At 52.4% G+C, this 21,019-nt stretch overlaps 2 protein-coding genes across 7 annotated transcripts in view; one reads left to right on the top strand and one right to left on the bottom strand.

Annotated features, from left to right (window-relative positions):
- Positions 1-21,019, top strand: part of CACNA1G (calcium voltage-gated channel subunit alpha1 G) — a 333,864-nt gene that overhangs the window by 39,045 nt on the left and 273,800 nt on the right. The gene's annotated exons all lie outside the window — the stretch shown is intronic.
- Positions 13,949-15,666, bottom strand: LOC149521943 (uncharacterized). The gene is made up of 2 exons (XM_089771959.1): positions 14,810-15,666; positions 13,949-14,614 (listed from the first exon to the last, which is right to left on the bottom strand). Exons 1-2 carry the CDS (start codon positions 15,357-15,359, stop codon positions 14,130-14,132), a joined length of 1,035 nt encoding a protein of 344 aa, XP_089628085.1. The 5' UTR covers positions 15,360-15,666; the 3' UTR covers positions 13,949-14,129.

The following is a 21,019-nucleotide window of genomic DNA, read 5'->3' as shown; positions in this document are numbered from 1 at the left end:
CTTTCCTGAGCATGTGCCCCAAGGCTCTTAGAGCTTTTCCTCTGCACTGGTTCCTCTGACTGTGATGGCCAGGCCCGTGGTGTCTCCAAATATAGTTTGACTGAGCGCAGAAAGAATGCACCGCCCCAGGGCACCTCGTAGGTGTGTCCAATGGGCAACACATCCCAGGGGTGATCTCACTGGATTAATGATCAGAAATGTGCGGTGTGCTTCTCGCTGCTGCTCTGAAGGAGAGTTGGGGTATGTCTACACTTGCAGCCTATTTCGGAATAGGGCTGCAAATGTAGGCATTTGGAATTGCAAATCAAGCCCAGGATTTAAATATCTCCCGCTTGATTTGCATCTTCTCAGCCGGGCACCATTTTTGAAATGTACAAGCCCGGAATAACTGCCCACATCTACACGCGGCAGTGAAACGGATGTTCGAAATAAAGCCCTAACTTGAATTAGCTGGTATTCCTCCTGCAATGAGGTTTAACAGGTAGTTCAAAATAGGGCTTTATTTTGAACGTCCATTTCACTGCTGCGTGTAGATGCGGGCAGTTATTCCAGGCTTGTAAATTAAAAAAAAAAAAAAAAGGCGCCCGGCAGGGAAGATGCAAATCAAGCACGGGATATTTAAATCCTGGGCTTGATTTGCAATTCTGAATGCCTAAATTTGCAGCCCTATTCCAAAATAGGCTGCAAGTGTAGACATACCCTTAGAGATGTTTAGGAGCAGAGGCTGGAGAATAACTGAAAGGCTTTAGAAAAGGACGTTTGCAGGCCTCCCAGCCTCCTCCTCACCACCCATGTCTGAGGCCACTGGGTCCTCTTTATTCATAGAATCATAGAATACTGGAACTGGAAGGAATCTCGAGAGGTCATCGAGTCCTCTCCCCTGGACTCATGGAAGGACCAAGCACCATCTAAACTATCTGGGGCATGTGTTTGTCTAACCTGCTCTTAAATACCTCCACTGATGGAGATTCCACAACCTCCCCAGGCAATTTATTCCAATGCTTAACTACCATGACAGTTGGGAAGTTTTTCCTAATGTTCAATCTAAGCCTCCCTTGCTGCAATTTAAGCTCATTGCTTCTTCTCCTAACCTCAGAGGTTATGGAGAATAATTTATCTCCCTCCTCCTTAAGGCTCTTTTTAGGCTTTTCTTTTCCAGACTAAACAAACCCAGTTCTTTCAATCTTCCTTCATAGTTCTTGTTTGCTAGACCTTTAATCACTTTTGCTGCTCTTTTCTGGACCTTCTCCAATATTTTCCATATCTTTCCTGAACTGTGGCACCCAGAACTAGACCCAGTACTCCAGCTGAAGCCTAATTAGTGCATAGTAGAGAGGAAGAATTACTTCTCATGTCTTGTTTATAACACTCCTATTAATACAGAATGATATTTGGGGTGTTTTTTGCACCAGTTCACGCTGCTGACTCAGTTAGCTTGCGGTCCATGAGGACCCCTTCATCCCTTTCTTGCGGTCCATGAGGACCCCTTCATCCCTTTCTGCAGTACTCCTTCCTAAACAGTCAATTCCCATTTTGTCTGTGTGCAGCTGATTGCTCCTTCCTAAGTGGAGTACTTTGCATTTATCCTTATTGAATGTTATACCAATTACCTAAGATCTTTTCTCCAGTTTGACCAATCATTTTGAATTTTAACACATCCTCCGAAGCAGTTGCAAACCCTCCTAGCTTGGTATCATCCATAAACTTAATAAATTTACTTTCTATGCCTTAATCTTAAATGTTGAAGATATTGAATAAAACTGGTCCCAAAACTGGTCCATGCAGCACCCCTGTTATATATGTCCTTCTAGTATGACTATAAACCATCGATAACTACTCTCTGGGAATGGTTATCCTACCAGTTATGCATCCACCTTATAGTAGCCTCATCTAGTCTGTATTTCCCAAACTTATTTATAAGAAGGTTGTGTGAGACTATATAAAATATTACTAAAATCTAGGTACACAACATCTGCCTCTTCCCCCTTATCCACAACGCTTGTTATCCAATCAAAGAAAGCTATCAGGTTGGTTAGACATGATTTGTGCTTTCCATGCTGACTAATACTTATAACCTTATAATCTTCCAGTTGTTTGCAAATGGATTCCTTTCTTGCTCCATTATCTTTCCTGACACAGAAATTGAGCTCCCGGGACTGTAGTTTCCTGGATTGTCCTTATTTCCTCTTTTATAGATGGAGACTATATTTGCCCTTTTCCAGTCTTCTGGACTCTCTCTCATCTTCCATGTTTTTTCAAAGATGACAGCTAAGGGCTCACATATCTCCTCTATCAGCTCCTTGAGCATTGATCAGTCCTTTGTGACCTGAAGACGTCTCACTTTTCTAAGTAATTTTAACTTGTTCTTTTCCTATTATAACTTCTGCATCTACCTCATTTTCTCTAGCATTTCCATGTGAGGCATCCAGTCACTACCAACCATTTTGGTGAAAACTGAAGCAAATAAGTCTTTATGTTCCTCTGCCATTTCCACATTTTCTGTTACTGTTTTCCCGTCTTCAGTGAGTAATGGGCCCTACCCTGTCCTTGGTCTTCCTCTTGCTTCTAATATATCTGTAGGTTTTCTTGTTACCCTCTATGGCAGGGGTTCTTAACCAGTGAGGTGCACCTCCCCAGAGGAGGTGTGAAGGAGATACACGGGAGGTGGGAGTTACCTCCCAGAAAATGTATCGCAATTGCCTTCTCACTGGATAAAATTGTAAAGTTTAGATTTCTTCATAATTAATATTATGAATTAAAATTATAAACATTCATTTCTTATTAACTTCTAGAGATCGGCACACTACAATAGCAGTGCGAATCAATCAGGCCTATGTGACAACACACTACAATAACAGTACGCGAGCATTGCCGACTTTCATCTTCAAATATTGCGTAAATTTGTTAGGAAAAGGTTCAAAGTAAAAAGCTCATATTATTCATTTAGGCCTTGTAACGGGGTTCACTCACCCCACAGCACCACCAGCCGTCAGACTTGGGAATTAGCTTGGACAGCTGCATCCAGCTGGTTTGCCAGGTCCCAGGGTTCAGGCAGGCCTTGGGGTTCGAGCCAGGCCTTCAGCTCAGGCCGGTCCTCCGAATCGCCAGGCACCAGTAGCGCCTTGGGTTCCTCTAGGTCAGAGGGTAGCCCTGCCGGCTGGCTTGGCCAGGCCTCGGCGATCCAGGCAGGGAAGCCTTCGCTGACCTGAGGGAAGGTGGCTGTGGGAGGCCAGTGCCAGGACTCAGCCTCGTCAGCCAGGAGCTATGGGCAAGCCTCTGTCTCCCTCAGACGCTGGGCCCCGATTGAGGTCCCTGGCAGAGTTCTTATAGTCCTAGCCACGCCCCTTAGCTTCCTGTCAGGTGAGGGGGCGGGTCTAGGCTGTGCACAAAATGGCTCCCAGGGGGGTGTGAACATGAAGTTCACTTTCAGGGGAGATGTGAAGGTAAAAAGGTTAAGGACCCCTGCTCTATGGGTATGTCTAGACTACGTGCCTCTGTCGGCAGAGGCATGTAAAATAGGCTACCCAACATAGTCAATGAAGCGGGGATTTAAATATCCCTGGCTTCATTAAAATAAAAATGGCCACCGCGCTGTGCCAGATAGTCTGATGGTTGGCATAGCATGGCAGTCAAGATGTGGATTGGTCGACAGGGGAAGCCTTTGTCGACCTCTCCTGTAAACCTTGTTTCATGAGGCATAAGGGAGCGGTCAACAAAGGCTTCCCCTGTCGACCGATCCGCGTCTTGACTACCGCACTGTGCCGACAATCAGCTAATCTGGCACAGCGCGGTTGCCATTTTTATTTTAATGAAGCTGGGGATATTTAAATCCCCGCTTCATTGACTATGTCGGGTAGCCTATTTTACATGCCTCTGCCGACATAGGCATGTAGTCTAGACATACCCTATGTCTCTAGCTAGTTTGTGCCTTCACCTTTCTAACTTTGCCCTTACATACTTGTATTATTTGTTTATATTCATCTTCTGTGATTTGACTTAGTTTTCACTTTTTGTAGGACTGTGCTGGTTGCTGGCTGAAGAGAGGCCAAGTGCCTCACTACCTGGCATCCTGACCAGTTAGTAGGCCTGGGGAGCCCAATCATAGTCTAAGAGCTCCGGCCTTTCGCCTGGCAAAATAGCAGTCCAATGTCTTGGCCGAAGCTCAGGGAGAGGTTATCAGCAGTCTTGGGACTCCAGCCCACGTGTTGGCAGAGCAGCAGTTCATAGGCCCAGCGCTTGCTTAGGGCGGAGCAAACAACAAAATAAAGTTTCAGGCCTTCTTCAGGCGGAGCAGTAGTTCAATGACCCAGCCCTTGCTCTGGATGGGGTCTGCAAACAGCTAAGGCTCAGACCTCTGAGGGCTGAGCAGTAGTTTATAGGGCCATGCCCTGGGTCGGGGCCGGGCGACAGACAAACAATACAGCAGTTCAAGGGTTCAGCCCTAACTCAGGCTGAGCGGCAGTTTGTAAAACCACCGTCTTGGCTAGGGCAGGGCAACAAACAAACAGGGTAAGGGCTCAAGCCACACTGCAGGCTATGCAGCAGTTAGTAAAGTCGAAGCCCTTAGTCAAGGCGGGACAACAGACTGACAGTGTGAAGAGGTCCGGGCTCAGTCTTGGCTGCAGGCTGAGCAACAGTTTATACAGCCATGCCCTGGGTCAGGGTGGGGCATCAAACCAACAGTCTAGGCAGTTGAAGGGCTTAGGCCTGGCTGGAGGCTGAGCAAAGATCAGTGGTTCTTTCTCTGGTGGAGAGCAACAAGTGCAGGAAGTTTCCCCCAACAGGGGGAAACCTGCCACCGAAGGTGATGGATGGCAGGGGAGATGCAGGCCCACCCACTCCAGTGCATCCTAGCCCAGGGCCCTGACAGTGGCAGAGTGGGCTGCCACTGGGTCAGTGGGGATCCTGGCCAGAACACGCTGCCCAGATGACCTCCATGTCTTCAGCCAACCCATTGTCAGGCTATCCCTGGGTTGCTTCCCAGTTCTACCTCAGGGGATAACTGACTGAGCCTCTTTTCCATGGGGTCCACCAGGGATGATGGTGCTGGTGGTGTGTCCCAGGGCACTGGGTCCAGATCAGCCAGTGGTCCACGCCAATCTCCTGGGTCCAGCCGCAGCCCTGGCCATCCAAGCCAATATTTGGGGCCTAGCAATGACCGTGGCACCCTGGTTAGTTCTTTGAGCCTGGCAGCAGCCCTGGCAGCCCAACCAAGTCTCCTGGGCCTAGCAGGGGCCCTGGCAGCCCTGGCCTGTTCTCCCTTCTCAGGCAGGGCAGCTGAGCCTTTCTCCTGGGGAACTTGGGCAGAGCATCTGGCTGGCTTGACCACTGGCCTCCAACTGAGCTCTGTGGCCCTCCTTTTATGCTTCTGGCCCCGCCTTTCTGCTTCCTGTGGGTGGGGCTGAGTTGCTTTGGCACCACCCACCAGGGGACCTTAGTGAGTGTTTCCCCTTCTGGGCTGGAGGAGGCTGGGCTGCATCACTACAAGGACTCATTTTGATTTTTAGATCATTCAAGGTCTCTTGGTTAAGCTAGGGTGGTCCCTTGCCATATTTCCTGTCTTTTCTACACAGTGGAATAGTTTGCTCTTGTACCCTTAATAATGTCTCTTTGAAAAACTGTCTTCAATTGTTTTTCCTCTTAGACTTGCTTCCCATGGGACCTGACCTATCAGTTCCCTGAGTTTGCTAAATTCTGTCTTCTTGAAATTCATTGTCTTTATTTTGCTGTTTCCCCTAATACTATTCCCCAGAATCATGAACTCCACCATTTCATTATCACTTTCACCCAAATTGCCTTCCAATTTCAGATTCTCATCTATTTCCTCCCTATTTGTTAAAATCAAATCTAGAACAGCCTCCCCCCCAGTAACTTTCTCCTCCTTCTGAAATAAAAAAAATAGTCTCCAATACCTTCCAAGAACTTGCTGGGTAATCCGTGCCCTGCTGTGTTACTTTCCCAACAGATATCTGGGTAGTTGAAGTCCCCCATCACTACCAGTTCTGTGCTTTGGATGATTTTGTTAGTTTTTTTTTTTAAAGCCTCATCCGCCTCTTTTCTACTACTATACTTGGACTGGGATTTTCAAAGCCACGTAGGGGACTTGGACACCTGTCTACTTGAATGGGAATTAGGCATCCAAATCTTTTGGGTTGTTTTGAAAACCTCCATCTTGTTGCCCACAAGGATATCATTAAATGAGGAGCCCCCAGAATGGAGTCGGCATTGGGATGTGTGTGTCCCGTGCTGCAAACAGCTGCACATGCACCAGAATTGACTCAGTGTGCACAGATACTTAATAACACACAGGATCCTCACACTGGAGGGCAGCGGGATCCACGTGGCCTTGACTTTCAGAGGGTATGTCTACACTACAGTGCTAATTTGAACTAACTTAGTTCGAATTAGTTAATTAGAAGTAAGCTAATTCGAACTAACGGATCCAGACTAAAAAACTAGTTTGAATTAGCGTTTTGCTAATTCGAACTAGCATGTCCACATTAAGTGGACCCTGAACTGGGGTTAAGGATGGCCGGAAGCAGTGCCGGCAGGGCATCAGAGTAGGACTTAGAGCGTGGAGCTGCTGCCTCAGGCTAGCCGAGGGCTGTGCTTAAAGGGACCCGACCCCCACCCCGGACAAACAGTTCTCAGGGGTGCCCCGCTTGCAAAGCAGTCCTGGTTTGGAGTGCCCTGAGTGCCCACACTGGGCACATCACAGCACTCGGCCATCAACCCGGCTGCACTTGCCGCAGGCTGCCATCTGGGGAGAGGGAGCAATTGGGGGGCTGCAGGAGAGCTTCCACCCCCAGAAGCCCGCAGAGCCAGCCCAGTCCTCCCCATCAGGGGCTCATACCCCATTCCTCCCTCACCTCCTTCCACTTACCCTTCCCTAGCCCCCCTTCCTGATGTACAAAATAAAGAAAACGTGTGGTCAAAAATAGAATCTCTCTTTATTGAACAAAACTGGGGGAGACTGGGAAAAGGAGGTGGGAGAGGGGAAGAGAGAGGCTGGGAGAGGGAAGGGCAACTAAAATGATCAGAGGTTTGGAAGAGGTCCCATATGAAGAGAGGCTAAAGAGAATGGGACTTCTCAGTTTAGAAAAGAGGAGACTGAGGGGGGATAGGATAGAGGTCTATAAAAGCATGAGTGGGGTGGAGAGGGTGCATACAGAAAAGTTCTTCATTAGTTCCCATAACAGAAGGACTAGAGGACACCAAAGGAAAGGAATGGGTAACAGGCTTCAAACTAGTAACAGAAAGTTGTTCTTCACAAAGCAAAGAGTCAACCTGTGGAACTCCTTGCTGCAGGAGGCTGTGAAGGCTAAAACTGGAACAGAGTTTAAAGGGAAGTGAAATCAAGTCATGGAGGTTGTGTCCATGGAGTGGTATTAGCCAGGGGGTAGGAGTGGTGTCCCTGCCCAAAGTTTGTGGAAGGCTGGAGAGGGATGACACGAGACAAATGGCTTGGTCACTGTCTTCGGTCCATCCCCTCCAGGGTCCCTAGGGTTGGCCGCTGTTGGCAGACAGGCTACTGGGCTAGATGGACCTTTGGTCTGACCCAGTACGGCCATTGTAAGCTCAGGGTTGGGGGTCTCACTGGACCACCTTGATTTTCATGCACACCTGCTCCTGGGTGGCCAGGCTGGCAGCTCTCCTGCCCTAGACGGCCACTTTCCTGTGCCTAGTGTGGAGTTCGTGGACGAGGTCCACGATGTCCGCACTAGACCAGGCGGGTGCCCACCTCTTGCGGTCCAGGGCAAGCTCCCGGGAGCCGCCAGCCTGGTCCCGGGAAGAGGGGGAGGGCTGGGGGGCATCAGGGGGCTGGCTCGAGCCGTGCCAGGTGCAGGGTCTGCTAGCTGGGTGCTGGCAGGCTTGCACCTGGCACGGGCACCGTAGCCAGCCCGTGCCCCTTTAAAGCCTCATCCGCCTCTTTTCTGTCCGGGGCCAGGAGGGGGGCAATAGAGTTTCCCTGGTGTTGGCCAGAGTGGTCACCCAGGAAAGCTGGGGAGGGCTAGCCTCCCACTAGTTCGAATTAAGGGGCTACACACCCCTTAATTCGAACTAGTAAGTTCGAACTAGACTTAGTCCTCTTACAATGAGGTTTACCTAGTTCGAACTAAGCGCTCCGCTAGTTCGAATTAAGTTTGAACTAGTGGAGCGCTAGTGTAGCGCCTATCAAAGTTAATTTGAACTAACGTCCGTTAGTTCGAATTAACTTTGTAGTGTAGACATACCCAGAGGAGGCTTGCAACTGCTGCTGTTGCTGGTGTCAGCTGGGGTTGTGGCTTGCTCAACATGGGTATGTCTACACTACAGCTCTATTTCAAAATAGCTTATTTTGAAATAACACATCTACATACAAAATGCATTTCGAAATAGCTTTTTGCTTTTTCGAAATAGCACGTCCACACTGAGTGGACACTGAATCGCATTTAAGGCTGGCCGGAACCAAGTCCGGCAGGGCATCAGGTCAGGAGTTACTTTGTGTGGCTGCTGCCTGAGGCTATCGGAGTCTTGTGCTAAAGGAACCCCCCTTAGACAGCCAGTTCTCAGGTTTCCCTGCTTGCTTTCCTACCTCGATGAGGGATAGCAAAGCATTTTGTCTCTGTGTGCTCTAATTGCCCTCATTCGGGACACCACAGCACTCTGCAACATGGAGCCAGACCTGCCCCTGAGCACTCTGGTGCTTCTCCTAGATGCGTTGCGGTGAGCCTGGCTGCACTTTCTGCAGGCTGCCATCTGGGAGGTCCACTGGGGGGCTGTCAGTATCCAGGAGGCCCTGCGGGAGAGCTTCCACCCTGAGAAGCACTAAAAGTCTCTCTGGTCTGCCCTTCTGGGGGCTTGTGCCTCATTCCTCCCGCGCGTCCTTCCACTTACCCCTCCCTAACCCCCCTTCCTGATGTCAAATAAAATACACGTATTTTCATGAACACAAACTCTCCTTATTTAACAAAACTGGGGGATGGGGGAATGAAACTGGTGAGACTGGGGAAAGGAGGCGGGAAAGGAGAAGAGAGAGGGGTGGGGGAAACCTGGGAGGAGGGAGCTGGAAGGGGGAAGCAAGGGGAAGAAGCGGGAGGGGAAGCTCAGGGCTCAGGGCTCAGGGTTGGGGGTCTTGCCGGACCAACTTGATTTTCATGCAAACCTGCTCCTGGGTTTGCATGTGGCCTTTGGTGGCCAGGCTGGCTGCTATCCTGCCATAGATGGCCGCGTTCCTCCATCTAGTGCAGAGATCATGGACGTTGGGGGCATCCCCCCCAAACCTGAATAAGGTCCATGATCTCCACCCTAGACCAGGAAGGCACCCGCCTTTTCTGGACCCTGGCAGGCTTCTAGGAGCTGGCAGACTGCTCCTGGGGAGGGCTGGCTGCCAGTGGCTTGCTGGCTCATGTTTTGGGGCCACTGGGTCAGGGGCAGTGACTGCTGGCTCTGGGCTGGCAGGCTTGGATTGGCACAGGCACTGTGGCCAGAGTCAACCCCTTTAAGGGCTCCGGGGAAGGGGGAGGGAGAGGAGCACTAGTGAGGGTTTTTATTTATTTTTTTCTTTATGCAAATATTCCTGCAACTCACAGCAATTGCTCCCAGGAATGTTGTAGAACATTTTTTAAGGCTCACGAATTGAGTGGTTAAATTTGGGGGGTTTTTCTTCCAAAATTTGGGCGACACTTCTCACAATTGTTTTTTTCCCTATTGGCTAACTTGTTCTAGCTGTGAACTGTTGTGTTGGGTAGCATTTTACTAAGTGCCTAAGTCCCATCGAAAGCCCGTGAGACTTAGGGTCCATTGACTCTTCAGATCATTTGAGTTTCTGTTCTCCTCTGTCTTTTTGGAAGTTGCGAGTGCTTAGTACACCTCAAGATTTGGTCCATCATGTCAAACCCCATAGACAGGTTTGAGTCCTAGCTCACATCTGTCTGTGCAGTGTGCTGTTTGTAACACAGGACTGATATGTGACCACCTGCAAATTTATGCTGATACAGTATTCTATTCCCGCCCCATTTTGGTTCCCTGGAAGTTCTCTTTTTGGGGGAGGGGAGGGCAGGAGAGTTTTAGGCCTAGACTTGCTGCAAGGTATAGAGATATTGTCCTGGTGCTCTCCTAGGAACAAGAGGGCTCTGGTTTACCCAGTCCCCCAGGGTACGTCTACACTACAGCGCTAGTTCGAACTAACTTAGGGTATGTCTACACTAGAAAGTTAGTTCGAACTAACGGACGTTAGTTCGAACTAACTTTCCTATGCGCTACACTAGCGCTCCGCTAGTTCGAATTTGAATCGAACTAGCGGAGCGCTTAGTTCGAACTAGGTAAACCTCATTTTACGAGGACTAACGCCTAGTTCGAACTAGCTAGTTCGAACTAAGGGCTGTGTAGCCCTTTAGTTCGAACTAGTGGGAGGCTAGCCCTCCCCAGGTTTCCCTGGTGGCCACTCTGGCCAACACCAGGGAAACTCTATGCCCCCCTCCCGGCCCCGGACCCCTTAAAGGGGCACGGGCTGGCTACGGTGCCCGTGCCAGGTGCAAGCCTGCCAGCACCCAGCTAGCAGACCCTGCACCTGGCACGGCACAGAGCCACCCACCCGATGCCCCCCAGCCCACCCCCTCTTGCCGGGACCAGGCTGGCGGCTCCCGGGAGCTTGCCCTGGACCGCAAGAGGCGGGCACCTTCCTGGGCTAGTGCGGACATCGTGGACCTTGTCCACGATCTCCGCACTAGGCACAGGAAAGTGGCCGTCTAGGGCAGGAGAGCTGCCAGCCTGGCCACCCAGGACCAGGTGTGCATGAAAATCAAGGGGGTCCACTGAGACCCCCGACACTGAGCCCTGAGCTTACAATGGCCGTCCTGGGTCAGACCAAAGGTCCATCTAGCCCAGTAGCCTGTCTGCCCACAGCGGCCAACCCTAGGGACCCTGGAGGGGATGGACCGAAGACAATGACCAAGCCATTTGTCTCGTGCCATCCCTCTCCAGCCTTCCACAAACTTTGGGCAGGGACACCACTCCTACCCTCTGGCTAATAGGACTCCATGGACCCAACCTCCATGACTTGATCTCACTTCCCTTTAAACTCTGTTCTAGTTGTAGCCTTCACAGCCTCCTGCAGCAAGGAGTTCCACAGGTTAACTATTTGCTTTGTCAAGAACAACTTTCTCTTACTAGTTTCAAGCCTGCTACCCATTCCTTTCCTTTGGTGTCCTCTAGTCCTTCTTTATGGGATCTCAGGAAGAACTTTTCTGAATGCACCCTCTCCACCCAACCCCTGTTTTTACAGACCTCTATCCTGTCCCCCCTCCGTCTCCTCTTTTCTAAGCTGAACAGTCCCAGTCTCTGTAGCCTCTCTTCATCTGGGACCTGTTCCCAACCCCTGATCATGTTAGTTGCCCTCCCCTCTCCCAGCCTTTCTCTTCCCCTCTCCCACCTCCTTTTCCCAGTCTCCCCCAGTTTTTTTCAATAAAGACAGAGTCAATGTTGGAAGAAACGTTATCTTTATTTTGTACATCAAGAAGAAGGGGGGCTAGGGAAGGGCAAGTGGAAGGAGGTGAGGGAGGAATGGGGTACGAGCCCCCGATGGGGAGGACTGGGCTGGCTCTGCGGGCTTCTGGGGGTGGAAGCTCTCCTGCAGCCCCCCAATTACTCCCTCTCCCCAGATGGCAGCCTGCGGCAAGTGCAGCCGGGCTGATGGCCGAGTGGTGTGATGTGCCCAGTGTGGGCACTCAGGGCACTCCAAGCCAGAACTTCTTTGCAAGCGGGGCACCCCTTAGAACTGTGTGTCCGGGGTGGGGGTCGGGACCCTTTAAGCGCAGCCCTCGGCTAGCCTGAGACAGCATCTCCATGCTCTAAGTCCTCCTTTTATGCCCTGCCGGCACTGCTTCCGGCCATCATTAAGCCCTGTTCAGAGTCCACTCAATGTGGACTTACTAGTTCGAACTAGCAAAACGCTAGTTCGAACTAGTTTTTAGTTCTAGATGCGTTAGTTCGAACTAGCTTAGTTCGAATTAACTAATTCGAACTAAGTTAGTTCGAACTAGCGCTGTAGTGTAGACGTACCCTCAGTTCGAATTAGTTAATTCGAACTAAGCTAGTTCGAACTAGCGCATCTAGAACTAAAAACTAGTTCGAACTAGCGTTTTGCTAGTTCGAACTAGCGCGTCCACACTGATTGGACGCAGGGGGGCATTTAAGGGCAGCTGAAACCGGTTCTGGCAGGGCATCAGGTCAGCAGTTGCTTTGTGTGGCTGCTGTCTGAGGCTATCTGAGGCTCGTGCTTAAAGGGACCCCCCCTGGACAGCCGGTTCTCAGCTTTTCCTGCTTGCTTGCCAACCTCGCCGAGGGACAGCAAAGCGTCGGTCTCTGTGCCCGTCTGTGTCGGTGCTTCCCTTCGGGGGGGACTGCCGCAGGTGGCAACATGGAGCCACGGCTCGCCCTGCACCTTCTGGTGCACGTTCTGGACTTGCTGCTGCAAGCCTGCCAGCAATGGCTCGAGGCTGCCTGGCACCACCTGGGGAACGTCAGCCCCCTGCCTCTCCGCCTGGCCGCCCTGGGGGCCGTGGAGGAGCCGCGGCGGCGCCCCGGCACCGGTGTGCCCCGCCGCATCTGGCGTCTGGACACCAGCAGCGACTGGTGGGACCGCATCGTCCTGGAGCGCTGGGACGACCGACAGTGGACCCAGAACTTTAGGATGAGGAGGGACACCTTCCTGGAGCTCTGCGAGTGGCTCGCCCCTGCCCTGCAAAGAAGGGACACTCGCATGAGGCCCGCCATCCCCCTCCAGAAGCGGGTGGCCATCGCCCTCTGGAAGCTCTCCACGCCGGACAGCTACCGATCCGTCGGGAACCAGTTCGGCGTGGGGAGATCCACTGTCGGAGCAGTGCTCATGCAGGTACGGCGCTCGTCGGCCACCGAGCCGGGGGGGAGGGGGGCTGCGAGGAGGGGATGGGCCGCCCCAGGGACAAAGGGGGGGGCGGGAGGAGGCGAAAGCGCCCCGCACCGGAGGGGTCGGGCTGTCCCGGCCGTACTACACGCCGCCAGGGGGGTTGCTTCCGGGAGTGGGGCGCGGGGCACTGCCAGGGCACGCACGCTCCCAGCCACCCGGGCGCCCCACTGATTGACGCTTTGCTGTGTCTCTCTCCGCAGGTGGTCAAGGCCATCAACCGGGTGCTGCTCCGCAGGGTGGTCCGCCTCGCCGACCCGGATGCCGTCATCCGGGGATTCGGCGCCCTCGGCTTCCCCAACTGCGGGGGGGCCATCGACGGGACGCACATCCCCATCCGTGCCCCGGAACACCAGGCGTCCCGGTACGTGAACCGCAAGGGGTACTTCTCCGTCATCCTGCAGGCCGTATGTGACCACCGGGGACAGTTGACGGACATAAATGTGGGCTGGTCCGGCAAAGCACACGACGCCCGGGTGTACCGGAACTCCTCCGTGTGCCAGCGGCTGCAGGACGGGACCTTCTTCCCCGACCGCCACATCAGGGTCGGGGACGTGGACATGCCCGTCTGCCTGGTGGGGGATGCCGCCTACCCACTGCAGCCGTGGCTCATGAAGCCCTACACGGGACACCTCAATCCCTCCCGCCAGGCCTTCAATAACAGGCTGAGCAGGGCCCGCATCGTGGTGGAGGGGGCCTTCGGGCGACTGAAAGCCCGCTTTCGATGCCTCCTCACCCGTCTGGACCTGGCCGAGCACAACATCCCTCCCGTGGTGGCGGCATGTTGTGTGCTCCACAATTTGTGTGAGCGGAAGGGGGAGGCTTTCTTGCCAGCCTGGATGGCTGAGGCTGACCGCATGGCTGGACACTACGGTCAGCCCCGCACCGCCGCCGTCCGGGAAGCCCAGCGGGGGGCCATCCGGATCCGGGAAGCCCTGCGGGAGAGCTTCCAGGTGGAGGAGGAGGAGGACTGACCTCTCCCTGCATGCCCCACCGGGGCCTTCTTCCACCCTACCCCCCCCTTCCCCTTTCCCCTCCCTACCTACTGTCAAATAAAGACACCTGTTTTTCCAACAAAAACGTCTGTTTATTTCACAGAACTGGGGTGGGGGAGGGAGGAATGAAGGTGGGAGAAGGGAGGGGGAAACCTGGGACGAGGGAGCTGGAAGGGGAGGGGAGGGAAGGGAGGAAGGGAAAGGAAAGCTCAGGGGTGGGAGTCTGGGTGCCTCTCCCGTCTCGCCACACTGCGGGTCCGGGGGCGTCGGTGGGGAATGGTTGTGGAGGGGGGGGCAGAGAGGACAGGGGGTGTGGAGGAAGCAGGAGCGGAAGCAGGAGGAGCAAGAGGGGGAGCAGGAGGAGCAAGAGGGGGAGCAGGAGGAGCAAGAGGGGGAGCAGGAGGAGCAAGAGGGGGAGCAAGAGGGGGAGCAGGGGGAGGAGGAAATGGAAAGCGGTCTAGCAGGCTCTGGAGGTGGCCTCGCAGGGCACGGCCCTGCTCCTCCAGGGCCTCCAGACTCCTCTGGCGCAGCCTGAGGTCCTCCTGGACCCAGTGGTCCTGGAGACGGAGCTGTCGGTCCAGGAACCGGAGATGCCGCCTCTGGTAGTCCTCCTGGTTCCTGGCTGTCCTGCTTGCCCGGGCGCGGGCGGCTGCTGCAGGCGGTGTGGTGCGCCCTGCAGTCCCCGGTGCTGCAGCTGTGGTGCAAGAAGACCAGCGGTCAATGACCCCAGGGGCCCAGGTGTGTGAAACCCAGCTCCCCTCTGCAAGGCCAGGGCCCCTGCAGGATCCCCAGCTGCTGCTCCGTGGTGGGCAAGGCCCAGGCGCACGGTCCCGGGGCTCCCTCTCGCCCCAGCCCCCCGTACACATAAGGGGAACACGAGGGTACTCACAGGTGGACGCCTCCCCGGCCTCTGATGATGCAGGCGAGCGGCTCTGTGGGGTGCCTCGGGGGTCCCGGGTCCTGGGAAGGCTGGCAGCAGGCTCCTGGCTCTCAGAGCCCTCTTCCTCCTCCTCTGTCTCCAGGAGCGGTCCCTCTGCCCCGGGGTCAATCACGTCCCGGGGGGCAGGGACGGCATGAGCCCCCAGGAGGCGGTCCAGGGCATGGAAGTGGGGGCAGGCCTCCGGGTCAGCCCCTGGCAGGCAGGCCCGGGAGTAGGACTGCCGCAAGTCTTTAATCTTGCAGCGCACCTGCTCCCGGCTGCGCTGGTGGCCCCTGGCGGCCAGGCTGGCAGCCATGCGTCCATAGACGGCCGCATTCCGGTGGCTAGTGCGGAGATCGTGGACATTGGAGGCTTCCCCCCAAACCTCGATGAGGTCCACGATCTCCGCACTTGACCAGGCGGGCGCCCGCCTTTTGCGCCCCCGGGCAGGCTCCTGGGAGCCGCCAGGCTGGTCGTGGGGAGCAGTGGAGGGCTGGGAGCCCTCGGATGGCTGGCTCATTGTGTGGCAGGTGCAGGCTGTGCAGGCACGGGTGCTTGCAGCCTTGCAACTGGCACAAAGTGAGTAGCCAGCCCGTGGCCCTTTAAGGGCTCCGGGGCCGGGAGGGGGGCAATAGAGTTTCCCTGGTGTTGGCCAGAGTGGCCACCAGGGAAACCTGGGAAGCCTTAGCCTCCCACTAGTTCGAACTAAAGGGCTACACAGCCCTTAGTTCGAACTAGCTAGTTCGAACTAGGCGTTAGTCCTCGTAAAATGAGGTTTACCTAGTTCGAACTAAGCGCTCCGTTAGTTCGAATTAAGTTCGAACTAACGGAGCGCTAGTGTAGCGCATAGGAAAGTTAGTTCGAACTAACGTCCGTTAGTTCGAACTAACTTTCTAGTGTAGACATACCCCCAATGATCCCAGCTTTGCTAAATTTGGTGGCAGGGATACACCTTTCTGATTGTAAGGAAACACCCTTGTGTGCCACATGCTGTGAAATGCATCCCGTGATGTCCTGGGTTGAGAGTGCTTTCTTTCTCATTTGCAGGCTTTGTTGGACACAATGGTGCAGAGTACAGGGCTTAGCATGAAAAATACCTGTGATGAGCCACATTAAATGGCAAAAGGAAGGAGCGAGATGGCACCCAGATAATTTGCCATTGAGTTGGATAATAAACCATTCGCATAGCCCTTCGTTACTCTGTGAACAAGATGCTGAAGCAGGGAGCACATTATAATCCCACAGCAGGGTGAGAAAGCTTTTTTGGGTCACGGGCCACTGACCCACAGAAAAATCAGTCGGGAGCAGCTCAAAAGTGAGAAGCAAAACAAAACATAGAGAAACAAAAAACAAACAAAAAGCCCCAAACCAAAGTACAGCATTTGATACATTCTCGCATGACCTACTTAGCAATAAACAAGAGAAATAAACTCAAGATGGAGCTACTGTATGGTGGGGGCATAACTGTCTGGATAGCCATTCTCAGAATAGTTATTAATGTTTCAGAGTCATGTTGGAAGAGCATAACAAGTGGGGATTCACAGAGTTCTGTTTTGGGACTGGTGCTTCATCCGCGATTTAGATATTAGCATAGATGCTATGTCTACACTACAAGATTTTGCGGCAGAGAGTATGCTAATGATGGACTCATTAGCATGAGTCACAATGTCATTAGCATATTTTCTGCCGATGCTTTTTGCACAAGGGGTTTTTGCGCAAAAAGAAGCAGTGTAGCCATTTCTGTTTTGCGCAAAAAAACCCTTTTGCGCAAGATCCAGGAGAGGCATAAGGATCTTGTGCAAAAGGGGAGGGGATTACACAAAATGGAAGTGACTACACTGCTCCTTCTTTCCAAAAACCCCTTGTGCAAAAAGCATTGGCAGAAAATATGCTAATGACATCGCGACTCATGCTAATAAGTCTGCCATTAGCATACTCTCTGCCGCAAAAACCTTGTAGTGTAGACAAAACCAGAGAGTATGATTATTAAGTTTGCAGATGATACCAACCTGGGAGGGGTTGCAAGTGCTTTGGAAAATAGGGCCATAATTCAAAATGATCTGGATAAATTAGAGAAATGGACTGAGGTAAATAGGATGAAGTTTAACAAGGACAAATGCAAAGTACTTAACTTAGGTAGGAACAATCAGTTGCACACATACAGAATGGGAAATGACTGTCTAGGAAGGAGTACTGCAGAACGGGATCTAGGGGGCTTAGTGGACCACAGAATAAATGAGTCACGAGTGTGACACTGTTGCAAAAAAAGCAAACATGATTCTGGGATGCGTTAACAGGAGTGTTGTGAATAAAACACAAGAAGTCATTCTGCTCTACTCTGCACTGATTAGGCCTCAGTTGGAGTATTGTGTCCAGTTCTGGGCACCACATTTCAAGAAAAATGTGGAGAAATTGGGGAAGGTCCAGAGAAGAGCAACAAAAATGATTAAAGGTCTAGAAAACATGACCTATGAGGGAAGACTGAAAGAACTGGACTTGTTTAGTTTAGAAAAGAGAAGACTGAGAGGGGACATGATAGCAGTTTTCAAGTATCGAAAAGGATGTTACAAGGAAGAAAGGAAAAAAATGGTTCTCCTTGGCCTCTGAGTATAGGACAAGAAGTAATGAGCTTAAACTGCAGCAAGGGAAGTTTAGGTTGGACATTAGGGAAAGCTTCCTAACTATCAGGGTGGTTAAACACTGGAATAAATTGCCTAGGGAGGTTGTGGAATCTCCATTAGTGGAGATATTTAAGAGCAGGTTAGATAGACATCTATATGGGATGATCTAAACAGTACTAGATCCTGCCATGAGGGCAAGAGACTAGACTTGATGACCTGCCAAGGTCCCTTTCAGTTCTAGTTTCTATGATTCTATGAAACCTCACAGTGGCCCCCGACTGATAAGCAGAAAGACATTTACCATATTCCCCTCACACAGCAGACCCTTAGGGGGCCTAGGCTATTAGATTTTGTGATCCTAGGCCCTGGGGTGGGGCCAAAAATGAGAGGTTCAGTGTGTGGGAGGGGTCTGCCAGGAAGTGGGCTTGAGGTGAGAGGTCTGGGTAGGCAGTAGGCTGCAGGAGTAGGCAGGGTGGAGGAGGTTTGGACAGGAGAGGTTGCAGAGACGGGCTGGGGGTTGGGACTCGGAGGATGGTAGGGTGCAGGAGCAGGCTGGCTGTGCAGGATCTGGGCGATGGGGGGTGCTTACTTGGTGCAGCTCCCCAGCGACGCGCCTGGTTCCATGTCCCCCACCACTCCCAGTCACTGCCCCCGTTGCTCCTATTGGCTGCATCTATGGCCAGTTGGTGCAGCTGGAGAAAAGGCTCCAGGCAGCACTTTGCTGTGCTGCAGTTTCCCCAGTCAGGGGGAGGAGGAGGGGTAGAGAAAGCGGCAGGGCTATGGCAAGGCGGGTCCTAGGCACATCCTCATATAAGAGCCATCCATGCGGGGGTGAGCTCCCTCAGTGTTGTGACGGGGCTTCCCTTTGAACAGGTATATTCCACTTGCTATACTCTGGGGGGAGGGCAAATGACTTCTTCCTTGACAGTAGAGGCTGCTGATGGCTCCTGCCGGCAGCACTGCAGGGTTACAGTCAGTCGCATTTTCAAGCTTTTCTCTGCAACCAGCGGGTTAGATATTTTTCAAAAATGAAAACTGAGATTTTTGACATCACCAAGTTCTGAGCACCTGCCCACAGCCTCTGCAACCCAGCTCTGACAGGGAGCTTGCAAGTCTGTATGCAGCATTGCTTTCCAGTTATTCTTATTTCTTATCACTGTCACACCCAGGAACCCCCGTTGTGGCCCTTGTGCCAGGCAGTGCACAACCACAGAACAGCAGGATGGCCCCTGCCCCACGGAGCTTACAAGCCAAGTCACAAAAACGATACTTGCACATATTGCCGTATATACTTGATCATAAACCCATTTGCTCATAAGCCAACCGCAACAAGTTACAAAAAATTGGAAATTTGCAACGACTGACTCTATATCAGCACTTTGCAAACCTCGGTCCCACCTCAGCATAAGCCATTGGTGCATCAGAACATTTTGTTTGCCTGGAGTGTCTGCAGGCACGAAGCCTCTCAGCTCTCATTGGCTGCTGTTTGCCGATCCCAGCCAATGGGAGCTGGGGGAAGCAGTGCAGGCCCAGGGACATGCTGGCCACCACTTCCGGCCACTCCCGTTGACCCAGAACGGCAAATAGCAGCCACTAGGAGCTGAGGAGCTCCATGCCTGCAGACACTCCAGGGACTTAAAATATGCCAGCACCAGCGGTTTGCCCTGCTGGGCTGGGAACTGAAGTTTGCCAACAACCCCAAGATAAAAAGAATTTGTGAAACACAATAACCTGATCATAAGCCGACCCCCACTCTTAGCTGCATCATTTTTTACCAAAAAAAATTAGGCTTATGATCGAGTATATACAGAATTCCACATACTGCCTCTTCCTGTGCACCCCATTGCTGGGAGCCACCATGGGACAACATGCAAGCTGAATTTTTTTAAAGCCCCCTCTCCATCCAATCAGGCAGCTTAGTGTAACTGTGCTGAGAATGGACTTAATATAACCAGACACATCAGCACAGGATCAACCGCACCTATGCCTGTGAGCTGAATATGCTAGTGCCGATGGTCTTTAGAAGCTAAACCTTCATCTAGCAGCAGTGGATTAATTTGGCTGCATCAGGGCCTTAAAAGAGCCCAGCTCCTATATACCTGCTGAAGTGCTCAGATTTAAAATCCTGCTCAGCCTGGTGAGAGCTGGAGCATATTGAAAATCCAAGGTGAAATCCTGGCCCCATTGAAAACAATGGTAGTCTTGCCACTGATTTCAATGGTAGGATTCTCACCCCCGATTTCTTAGATACTTGGATGGGAGCTGAGCTCCTTTGAAAATCTGCCCCTCCCCTACCGCTGATGCATCCTTGGACCTTTGGACTTCCCGCTCTAGGGAAACTTTCCAAAAATCTCCCTTTCCTGCAAATACTGGCTGGGGCTGCCCTAGTAGACCTAGTGTCAGAAACAGCTGCAGGCCTGTCTATGCTGCTGATTTGAATGTTGCTGACATCCCCACCAGCATCCCTTGAGCTTTCCCCTAGTATAGGCCAGGCTCTGGTGGCAGCCCCCTCCTCCCCACAGAATGCTCCCCATCCTGCACAAGCTGAGGGTGCTCGGGGACTGTTGAGGGCTGAGATCTTACTTCTCGACGTAGGATTTCAAATCCCTCCCCCTGTTTCGTGATGGGAAGGAGATGCAGATGGGAAGGTGGCAGGTATCACCCTGCTTCTCTGGTTAAGCAAAGCTGGAAAAACATTTGTGTTTAGATACTGGCCAGACTGGGAAGACTCAGCCCCTCTCCCTCACCTAAGGAAGTCCACTCTCAATTTGGCGCCGGTCTGAAAATGTCAGGACTCAATGCAACCACCAACGTGCTGTAGAATAGCAAAGGCAAAGGGAAAGGGCTGGGGGCGGAGGAGCATCACCTTGGAGGTATCTTGCTCTGACAAGTGTGTGGCGGCTTTGGGGATTTGCATCAATACTTGAGCCTGGTGCCATTCACAGGTGCAGAACATGTGGACTGACCCAGCCCTGGAAGGGCACTTTCTCCCAGAGCTGTGCTAGCAAAAGGTCCAGGCTGCAGAGAGAGTGGCAACACGGAGTCGGCTGCAATTCTACAGCAGTTCTTATGAAATGTCAGGGGCTCCCATCCATGCCTTCTCCTTCTTCAGCTCAGTGATCTCTGCGCTTCAGGGTCCGGGAGGCCGAATGGTAAAGAAACCATTCCTGGCATCGGGGGAAGGCGGCAGCAACCTCAGTGAAGTTTAATTAAATCTGGCTGTTTCTCCTGGACTTCCGCTCAGGATACCACTGGTTGGAACTCACAGAAAGGAAATAAACTGAATTCGAACCACTTCCAGGCCTATAACCCCAGCCAGTGTGAGCTGGGGACAAGTTGTGATTGGAGCCTGAGCAGGGCTGAGGCTTCTGTGTTGATAACCAAGAAATAAATATTTGTTTGACCCTTGACTGGGGTGGGAATTGAGGCCAGTTGTGGTCCTACTGAAGCCTATGGAGGATCTCCCATTGATTTTCATGGAACCACAATTTTGAAACATGGAATATACCAGTTGGATCTCCCTGGTCTGGCACCCTTAGGACCTGACTGGTCCCGCATG

The sequence above is a fragment of the Pelodiscus sinensis genome, chromosome 20 (assembly GCF_052426305.1).
Source record: "Pelodiscus sinensis isolate ZL-2025 chromosome 20, ASM5242630v1, whole genome shotgun sequence".
NCBI classification, from domain to species: Eukaryota; Metazoa; Chordata; order Testudines; family Trionychidae; genus Pelodiscus; species Pelodiscus sinensis.
This window is presented reverse-complemented; position numbering and strand designations above follow the sequence as displayed.

What these genes read in the sequence shown, in the direction of transcription:
- LOC149521943 (XM_089771959.1), bottom strand. Translation starts at nt 15,359, where the DNA reads ATGAGCCAGCCATCCGAGGGCTCCCAGCCCTCCACTGCTCCCCACGAC. An exon ending in GGCCGGGGAGGCGTCCACCT is followed by an intron (nt 14,615 to 14,809) that starts GTGAGTACCCTC and finishes CTTGCACCACAG; the next exon opens with CTGCAGCACCGGGGACTGCA.